The following is a 10,481-nucleotide window of genomic DNA, read 5'->3' as shown; positions in this document are numbered from 1 at the left end:
AAGGCCTTGCACGTAATGTGACCCTATAATCACTTTTGTCTGTGTCTCCAAGTTTTGTTTTGTTTTTCATCATTTTGTTACTACTAACATGAACGAACAATAAACAATACATTTATTACACTGTTTATTAATGTTTATGTTAGTTAATAAAGTACAGTCATTCATTCATTGTTTATGTTAGTTCACAGTGCATTAACTAATGTGAACAAACTCAACTTCAAGTCATTTTAATAATGCATTAGGAAATAACACTAACTAAGATTAATAAATGCTGTAGACGTATTGCTCATTCTTAGTTTATGTAAACTAATACAGTTAACTAAGATAAGTAAGATTTGTAAAATTAAAAGATTAATGTTTACACCTTAAAACTTGATTGTGTATGGAGAACTATTTTAATCTAGTACAATATAATAATATGTAACCTGGACGGTTTAGATCTCAATGCTCAAAACGATGCTCATAAATTACAAATATTACTAATAAAGTTTCTCTTAATTTAAAGTGTGTTGATTAACTATACTGCAATAGTCTTTAAGGATGGACAGGTGATGTTTGCTTGTTGTGTATGGATACGAAATGTTAATGTGAATGTAAATGATTAAAACCATGCATTTCATCCTGTCAAATGTATATTTTACAATATAATTTGCAATTTATAAATGCATATTTCATCAAGTAACATAATGTTGACATAGCAATCTACTTAACCTACCAAAATCTTTGTAACTTAAAATGTATTGATAAAACATAATAATATGTGGTAAAACAGACAATAAATCACACTTCATCATAAGCTGATTAAATCATGGCCAATAACCCAAGTAAACAACACAAAATAGAACACGAACACCCTTAACTGATGAAAGAAGAGCTAAATAAACAGAAAAAAGAAATATCACAATTTCACAATAACTGTAAAGGCACATGAATGTTTGTGCTGAGCTTTATGTATATTTAAATTGTAATCATTTTTACTTTTCACTTCCAAAAAACCATTAATATGACAATTAATTTAAAGTAAATGACATACTGTAGTGATGTTAAACAGTTTTTTTTTTTTTTTTGTGTAAAAATTAAAAAATATTTTACAGCAGTGTACGGTGGTTACTAGTTTATTGGTGCAGTGTTCAGATACAACTGGGTTGTTGTAAAGGACAGACAATCTTATATATTTTCTGTATATATAAATTAAATATCTAACACTATATTTACAAATTTAAAAAATAATAATAATAATAATAAATGTGACCCTGGACTACAAAACATGAGCAGAGCAGGTGTATTTGTAGCACTAGAAAATTGAATAATCAATTTTATTTTTATGCCAAAAATCATTAGAATATTAAGTTCATGTTGCATGAAGATATTTTGTAAATGTCCTACCATAAATATATCAAAACTTAATTTTTGATTACATGCACTGCTAAGAACTTCATTTGGACAACTTTAAAGGCGATTTTCTCAATATTTTGATTCAGATTCCAGATTTTCAAATAGTTGTATCTCAGCCAAATATTATCCTATCCTAACAAATACATCAATACATCAGATGATGTAGAAATTAAATAATAATAATAATAAAAAACGACCCTTGTGACTGGTTTTGTGGTCCACGGTCACAAATAGCCTACATACACAGGAAGACAGAAAATACTTCTAGTAGCCTAACGTAAACATCTAGTAACGTGAAGAAATTAAGTGCAGAACAAATCTTACTGCTTTTTTGTTATCAGTTGGGCTTGTTGTTTTAAAGTTGTGTTTACTTTACATAATAGACATATAACATTTGTTTAGACAAACAAATTTCCGGCAAAGCAGTTTACTACGGCTCGATCGCTCAGAATCAAAATATTGATTGTGCCGTTTAGCGGGAGAGCGGCCGCGGGTGACGTCACAGCCCGGGGTTTCTCTCTCTGTGCTCGAGCGCGTCATGGCGGAGGCCGGCTGGTGTAGGATTTACAGCTGAAATATGCCTGCTATCCCATCTGTTTTCCCGGCACATGGAATACAAAAAACTGCTTAGCGTCTAAACCCAAGGCACTGTTGACCGTGGAGGGGAAAACTCAGAAACTCACCTCTCAGAATAAAGTATAAGACTGTTTTGTGGAGTTCTCGAACGACAGCGGCTATCGGCAGAAAAAGCCCGAAAGCAGCGCACGGGCAGACAGGTAACTGATAAAAACATCTTCAATATGACTGCACTCGTGTGTACAACGGGATTGACCTAGCCGAGAAACCGATCCTGGTTGGGTATTCATTGGTAGATGTCTGTATACTCTTCGCAAAGCTGTATTTGGGAGTTTTAAGGGCTAATGAAAACAAACTGAGCGGCTGATCTACAGAAGCGCAGTGCGGGAATCAACAACATCATCATGATCAGACAATACTACACTAAAACACTCGAAATTCAGTCGGAACCTCCGATAATAAGACAAACCCCACAAGTTCATTAGTATAACTGTTTGTTTCAAGTGCTTAAGACGAGTCAGCTACAGTCAAAGCAGAACGTCCCGTAAAAATCAAACTCAAATTGAGTGAGGCTGCTTGCTCGTTTAGCTTAGCACGCGAGATAACTGGCTAAACAAATAAATGATGTGTTAGAATGGGAAGATTTTCTCGAAATATGGTTTAAAGATGACTATATTATTAATCTAATCTAGATTATGTTTTAGTGGACTCCAGTAGCGTGACTCTGTTAGCGACCGGTAGCCAAACAGCTAACACGCGCTTCTCTCCTAGCTGTAGCATGCTAAGCTAAGTTAGCCTGTCCTGCTACAACAGAAAGACACTGATGAAAGATTTGAAATGTAGCGCCAATCCAGTACTGCTAATGGGTCAAACGATCAAAACATAGTCTCAAAATGTAGTTTGATGATGTGAAACATCATTTTAAGACCGGGTAAACGTCTTGACAACAGGTTTTTGTGAACACTCCTGGATGTGGTGGTGACCCGACGGCGTTGCTCGCCTGCAACCCGAGCGTGGCGCGGCTTCAGGTCGACTTATGTCGTAGGAAAGTCCGCGGCTTTTTAGGCCTAAACCCTAGAGGCCTTTGCGGTCAACATCTCACTGATTACTTTCATTCATTAAGAAGTGCTAAATGTTTTGCTTTTCACGAAAGAGATCTGTACGATTTATCTGTAGGTTTTACGTGGAGACAAAACATGTGGCATAAGATTTTGCCTTTATCTTTAAATGGTGTGGTGTTTTGAAGAGGGGAAGTAGAGAAGTAATCCTCTCTAAGAAGCATTTGCTGTTATAGTTTATTCCAGCAACATTAGGACTACAATATTGAAGAATAAACGAATAACATACAGTATATATGCAATCAAATGATTTTCTAAACTGCACACGTGCATTCCTGCTACTGTGGTCACAACGATGAACAAAATGCAGAGATGTTTTAATTTAAATAGTCATAGTGTAGCGTTTCTGAAAATCAGCTGTTTTATTGTTTCAACAGCAATGTTTTGTGTTCATCTCCGTTTCTCAGATTTCTTTACACTGTAGTCTCTTAGAAATGACTCAGTAATGTTTACTGTCATACATAAGATAAGTCACTTTGATAAAAGCATTCCTTTTGTCTGAGCTTCTGTTCTAATCACAACTTAACTACTTATTCGTTTTAGGTGAGCTGCTCTGAAGTGGCGCACACAGACTGCGAGGATCTCATCAGGGACTAATCTTTAATATTTGCTTGCGATGGATGGACGCAGTGAAGATGAAAGTGTCAGCAACAGCAGTGGAGAGTCCAGGTAGTCAGAATGCACGTCATTTGGATGTTAAACGATATTAAAGAAATGGTTTGCCTTAAAATTCAAATAAAAATTTTCTTCTGTGAAAGAGATGAGTTTAGGTAGAATATCTGAGCTTCATTTTCCATACTGTAAAACTGATGGTATATTCATACTGTCCAGCTTCATAAATTACTTTTAATGTACCCCTTGCATCTTGGTATTGACAGTGTGTTTGACAGCAGAGTTTTTACATCAGAGCATTCTAACCTTCTACTTGCTTAAGCTGTTTGTTCATACATACTATCACGTTCTTTTTGGGGTGAGAGGAGTTGATTTGTATGCTAGACTAATGGTTACTTTAGTTATCAGTAACACAGTGTAACAAATGTGTTCCTTCACTCTTTCTGAGTTTCTCCATTTTGTTTGTCAGACATCCATGATATCACTTTTTATTTATTTATTTAAATCTGCTGTCTGTGTTTTGCCTAATCCAGGTCATAGTGCTAAACATGTACGACAGCTGGAAAGTGATATAGACTTAAATTATCACTGAATAATGAAGTATAAATAACATTATGCTTTGCTTGTCGTCTTATGTGCAAAGCATGTGAGAGAAGGAAGAAATGTGAAAGTCGTGAGATTTAAATAACTGCTGTTTTATTACATTTATTTCTATTTAATAATTTTGAACTTACATTAACATGGCAAAAGTTATGCACAGTCTTTTCATAAATAAATGGCAAAATGTAAATGTTAAAAAATTGAAAAGTGTCATGGGAAACAATATTTAACTGATTAGTTGACTAGAATTTCCACTGCTAGCTTGCAGCAGCAGTACTGTTTAGTTGACTAGTTGTGCACATCCCTAGTCCTAATTAAACAGTAATCTACATAAAAGCCTAATGCATTGTCCTTAAAAATACTGTTAATGGTAGTTACTGTTTTTGCACATTCTTGGTGTGTTTGAATGTACAAAACAAACACACAAACATAAGTTTGGAACTTTATAGATGACAGCTTCTTTAGGTGTATTGTGAATCCTAGTAATGTTTTTTTGACAATTGTCATTTTATAGTTTTAAACAGCATTTAAACATGCAAATGATGTTCTAGAGGACTCGACTCATCCGTTTGATCCCTGTATGTCTTTGTGTGTGTCTCAGTAATTCAGATGATGAGTCTGGGTCAGGATCGGGTTCTGGCTCGGGGTCGAGTTCAAGCAGTAGCAGTTCTAGCAGTAGCCAATCAGGGAGCAGTGACTCAGGAAGCGGCTCAGATTCTGGAAGCCAATCAGACTCAGACTCTGAGAAATCCAAGGAAAAGAATGATCAAGACAACAAAATCGACGGAGCAGCGGTAAGCTTCATAAAAGCTTTTGTGTAAAGTTGTCAGATGCATGGGGCAGTGCTAATTTTATGCTTTAAAGTCCCCATGAAATCAAAATTGACCATATTATTCCACATCCTGCCTAGTATTGTTCTTCAAACAGTGTGCAATTTGAAACCAATGTAGTAAATGTATGAAGGCTGTGCTGGACATTACACATGTCAGAAGGGTTTGCAATTTAAACATCACGTTAAAGAACAGTGAAAGTTTAAAGAAACATTAAGTTATTGAAAAACAAAGGCACAAACCAAATGTTAATTGATAAGTGGTAGAATGTTCTACATGAACACACATTAAGACATTAATGACATTTATTTTTCCTGTTAAAACAAAGAGACTCTTATGCATGTATACATTTATCTCATTACTTGTTACAAGTGTAGAAATGTAAATCAATTCCAGTAACAAATGTTTCCATTTTTCAAAATTATTGGGCTTTTTATTCCACTCTGTCAGTGCTCATACTTGCACTCATTCGGTGAAGTTAGATAAGATAATTTCTGTCAAAGCACCTGATATGTCAACTTGCATTAATAAATAAACATTACATTTACATAATACATTAGACACAGTTACCTTGCAGGCAAAAAGTGTGCACTACGCTTTGAAACAAGCAACAGACTAAATATCTATTTAAATAAATCACCACATTTTGCAATAAGGGCACTTATCATATTGTGCTTTTTTAGTTTGACAAATGCTTGCTTTAACATTGTGTTATGTGCCATTGCTTTGGCAGAGGCCTTTTATGCTATTATGAGACGTGTACAAATGTTTTTGGTTCATTATAAAGCTGTAGCGGGACAGATTAGACCATAGCATGCGGCAGAGTATAACTAATTACTAGGAAACCCTAAGTAGGCACTTCACAGGATTTTGGAACAGAACATTTATGTGCTTGTGTGTTTGAAAATGTCCCTGTGTTATAACTCCTTGTTGTAGTTTTGGAAGTCCAATCCCAGTATCCTGACAGTGCAAAGGTCAGCCATGCTCAGGAAACAACAGCTTCAGCAGCAGCAGCTCCAGCAGCAGAGTTCCTCAAACACTGGTTCAGACGAGGTACTGCTTGTTCTTAGTTCAGCACAGTCACTATGTGAAAATGAATTCCATAACAATGACCACAGATTTGCAAGGCTGTCCAAATCCCTCTGTTTATATAGTTTTTGTTATGCTCTTACCTGCAGGACTCTTCCAGTAGTGATGAGTCAGATGATGATTCAAAGAGCAGGAGTAAAGGGTGAGTGATTGTTTGTTTGGTTTGGAAACCGTCTGCATTGGTACATCACACGAGATTACGCTCTCGCTCTGCATTTGGTTAACATTTACTCTGGTGTTCTGTGTGTAGGTCTGGTTCAGACTCTGACTCGGGCTCTGGTTCAGGAAGTGGCTCGTCTGACTCTTCAGCAGAGGAGGAAGAGAACAGTGACGAGTCAGTGTCAGACTATGAGCCCAGTCACAAAGTCAAGAGCAGAAAACCTTCAAACAAGTACGGTTTTTATCTTAATCTTGGTTTAGTTATGCAAGATTATGCAAAAAAAAAAAAAAAAAAAAATTACAAGCCCTCCATTCTTTAGTGTTTTTTCAAAGTCAGCATTAAATCAAAATTCACACTTTCTGTTAATACTTTAATAAAAAAATTTTTTTTTAGCTGATTCTCACAAAATTTGCCACATAGCCTTGTTTGGACACACTGCACATAAAATTCATAATGATTGGCCATTCAATTTTTTTTTTTTTGGTGGGGTTCCCCTGGTAAAATTCGCAAGGTACCTAATACCCCATAAAACAGTAGACTTGGTAACACTGCCTGCTGCTGAATTTTGATTTAATTTTTTGGGTAAACTGCTAAACCTGTTGTGAAACGATTTTCATGGACCCTAGTTTCTGCTCATTTCTCAGGGCCAATGCCAGGAATGGGAGGAATAACAAAGCTCCCAAAAAGAAGCCCCCCCGTTCCTCCTCAGATGACGAGGACGATTATAAAAAAGCTCTAGCGGGACCTCGGCGGCAGGCCACAGTCAATGTGAGCTACAAAGAAGATGAGGAACTGAAGACTGATTCAGATGACCTGGTGGAGGTGTGTGGAGAGGACGTCCCACCACCAGAGGAGGACGAGTTTGAGACACTGGAGAGAGTTATGGAAATGAGGATGGGCAGGAAAGGAGGTGAGAATAAAGATGTAAAAACTGTACAAAACTTGACAGCTGTTCAGTCTGTGTGACATGAATAAATGCACACAGCTTTCAGTGGCCAAGACTGTTTAAAGTTATTGCAGTTCAGTCTGTGCCAAAGATGTGCCAAAACAGTCAGCTTGGGAGAAAAGTGTAGAAGACATAATATATGTTAAGGTATTTTCTTGTTCCTTAACAGCAACGGGGGCCGTAACCACAGTGTATGCAGTAGAGGCAGATGGAGACCCAAATGCTAACTTTGACCCCAACAGACAGCCAGGAGAGGTGCAATACTTGATCAAATGGAAGAACTGGTCCCACATTCACAACACATGGGAGACAGAGGAGACGCTTAAACAGCAGAATGTGAAGGGCATGAAGAAGCTGGACAACTTCAAGAAAAAAGAGCAGGAGAAGAAGAAATGGTATGAATCTAAAAAGATACTTAATTTCCTGTAGTTAACATGGCTTTAGATGCTAATTTTGTTTTTACACTGCCATCTGTAGGCTCAAAGCTGCCTCACCTGAGGATGTGGAATATTTCAACTGTCAGCAGGAGCTCATGGATGACTTGCATTCACAATATCAGCTTGTGGAAAGAATCATTGGTAAGAAGATGCTGCCTCACGTTTTCTTTTTGTTCAGTTGTTCGGAGTGTTTATTTACCTTCACTGTTGGCTTAATCTTGCAGGACATTCAAATCAGAAGTCTGCTGCAGGTTATCCAGATTACCTTTGTAAATGGCAAGGGCTGCCATACTCCGAGTGCAGTTGGGAAGATGGTGCTCTTATTGCCAGGAAGTTTCAAAAGTGCATTGATGAATACATGAGTCGGAATCAGTGCAAAACCATTCCCTACAGAGACTGCAAGGTAACATTTGTTAACGCTGTGAATGGTCAACTGAGCAAGTAAGGAAAACCAGCCACTGTCCAACCAATTAAATGTTTGATTTACTGCAGGTTTTAAAACAGAGGCCACGGTTTATGCCCATGAAGAAGCAGCCTCACTACATTGGTGCAGATGGGTTGGAGCTGCGGGACTATCAGTTGGAGGGTCTGAACTGGATGGCCCATTCTTGGTGCAAGTATGTCACTTTGGTTTATTTCTAGTAGACATCTCAGTTTGACTGATAGACAGGGTTTCTGTGGGTCTTTAAGTCTTAAATCATGAATTAAGGCCTTAAAAACGTCTTAAATCAGAGCAACAAGTCTTAAATTCATATGATCATTGTATTAATAATTTTTAAAGTGAAGCGAAAGCATAATTTCTGTGCTACATGGCTTAGGTCCTTCAATATTCATTAAACAATACACAGTAGATGGCGGTATGTGGTGCTTCATCTGTCAGTCACCCGAAGAAGAACTTGATGTTTTAATTTTTTTTTATAGTAATAAAAATAATTTTAGTTCAGTTAGAGAACAGACAATACAATTAAAACTGAACGCGGCAGCTCAGTGCAGTGTGCCGAAAGACAGTCGTACCACAAATCAGATTTCATTTATCATGTGAAGAGAGTGAGCTGAGCTGACTGACAAGAAGGAGGTGAGAAAGACAAGACTATGGCAGAAGAGTTTCAAAACGAAATGCAAAAGTGCCTATTTTAAAAATATTTTGGATTTTGAAAAGCCTGTTGAGTTCTGCCGTTTGTTCAAGGTGGTAGTGGAAGTTTCATATTTATTTGGTGCCAGTGTTTGCTTATATATTATATGTGTGTGTGTGTGTGTGTGTGTATATGTATGTATGTATATATATATATATATATATATATTTATATATTTATATATTTATATATATATATATATATATATATATTTATTTATTTATTTATTTATTTATTTTTTTTATTTTTATTTTTAATATTACATCATTCATCACATGCTGCGTTCCCAAGCTTTCTTATTCCTTTTGCCAATTATTTGGTTACATAGTGTTGACTGATTTTCAGTTTTGTATACCTATTTAAACTTTGTGTAAGTTACTATTTTATATTAGGCGTATAACATGGTGTATTATAATTATTCTTTTTGTTTGTAAAAGTTTGTTAACATTAATTCCGCTAATTTAAAAGTGAAAGTAAAATGCGCATGACGGTTTTACAAGTGACTTAAAACCAAAGAAAAGAGGGAAAACTCAAACTAAAAACAAACAGCTGCTTGACACCAAATTACTGATAATTTGAAAGTAAAATGTGCACCACTGCGCTTTTACTAAAGGAAAGCGAGGAAAAGAGGGAAAACTCAAACAAACTAAAAATAAACAACTGCTTGACACCAAGTTGCCGCTAATTTGAAAGTGAAAGTAAAATGTGCACGGCGCTTTTACAGAGGGAAGGCGAGGAAAAGAGGGAAAACTGCAACAAACTAAAAACAAACAGTTGCTAGATGCTGAATTGCTGCTAATTTGAAAGTGAAAGTAAAACTCGAACTCTGTATAGGGAACATATTGCTGTATTGTTTTCCCTTCAATTATTACATTATTTATTTTCCCTTAAATTTTCTTTGGTTGGTCTTAAAAATGTCTTAAAGTCTTAAATTTACCCTCATAAAACCTGCAGAAAAGATCACTCATATAATTTCATCAGTTTCTTCATCACTCATACTCTTCTGCTTTCCCAGAGGAAACAGTTGTATCCTGGCAGATGAGATGGGTCTGGGCAAAACCATCCAGACAATCAGCTTCCTCAATTACTTGTTCCATGAGCACCAGCTTTACGGGCCCTTCCTTCTGGTGGTGCCTCTGTCTACCCTCACATCCTGGCAGAGGGAGATCCAGCTCTGGGCTCCTCAGATGAATGTTGTGGTGTACCTGGGAGACATCAACAGCAGGAACATGGTATGGTTTTAAACAATGCAGGACTGAGTAAATCCTAGATTTCTTGCACACGAAGTGTAACCCCAGTCTGTTTGTCTTTTAGATCCGGACACATGAATGGATGCATCCGCAAACCAAACGACTGAAGTTCAACGTTCTGCTTACGACGTATGAAATTCTGCTGAAGGATAAGGTACAGCTTGAGCCAAAAGCTGATTTTGATGTATATGATATAGTAATATCTATGTGAAAGAAAGAGGTCTCATTGTTCTATTTGGTTTTGCAGTCATTTTTAGGAAATGTAAGCTGGGCATTCATTGGTGTAGACGAGGCCCATCGGCTGAAGAACGACGACTCGCTCCTCTACAAGACTA

General features: G+C 36.7%; 1 protein-coding gene across 1 annotated transcript in view; it reads left to right on the top strand.

Moving 5' to 3' along the window:
• Positions 1 to 1,892: 1,892 nt before the first annotated feature.
• Positions 1,893 to 10,481, top strand: part of chd1 (chromodomain helicase DNA binding protein 1) — a 25,500-nt gene continuing 16,911 nt past the window's right edge. The window contains exons 1-14 of the mRNA XM_051120979.1: positions 1,893 to 2,171; positions 3,633 to 3,758; positions 4,903 to 5,095; positions 6,068 to 6,184; positions 6,310 to 6,362; positions 6,471 to 6,611; positions 7,025 to 7,290; positions 7,496 to 7,721; positions 7,804 to 7,904; positions 7,988 to 8,166; positions 8,256 to 8,380; positions 9,912 to 10,128; positions 10,211 to 10,300; positions 10,394 to 10,481. The exon at positions 10,394 to 10,481 is cut by the window's right edge and continues 103 nt beyond it. Coding sequence (XP_050976936.1) covers positions 3,706 to 3,758; positions 4,903 to 5,095; positions 6,068 to 6,184; positions 6,310 to 6,362; positions 6,471 to 6,611; positions 7,025 to 7,290; positions 7,496 to 7,721; positions 7,804 to 7,904; positions 7,988 to 8,166; positions 8,256 to 8,380; positions 9,912 to 10,128; positions 10,211 to 10,300; positions 10,394 to 10,481 — 1,849 coding nt within the window. The 5' untranslated portion in view covers positions 1,893 to 2,171; positions 3,633 to 3,705. The remainder of the gene's footprint in view (positions 2,172 to 3,632; positions 3,759 to 4,902; positions 5,096 to 6,067; positions 6,185 to 6,309; positions 6,363 to 6,470; positions 6,612 to 7,024; positions 7,291 to 7,495; positions 7,722 to 7,803; positions 7,905 to 7,987; positions 8,167 to 8,255; positions 8,381 to 9,911; positions 10,129 to 10,210; positions 10,301 to 10,393) is intronic.

The sequence above is a fragment of the Labeo rohita genome, chromosome 10 (assembly GCF_022985175.1).
Source record: "Labeo rohita strain BAU-BD-2019 chromosome 10, IGBB_LRoh.1.0, whole genome shotgun sequence".
Lineage (NCBI taxonomy): Eukaryota > Metazoa > Chordata > Actinopteri > Cypriniformes > Cyprinidae > Labeo > Labeo rohita.
Note: the sequence above shows the minus strand (reverse complement) of the source record. Positions and strands in the feature narration are given on the sequence as shown.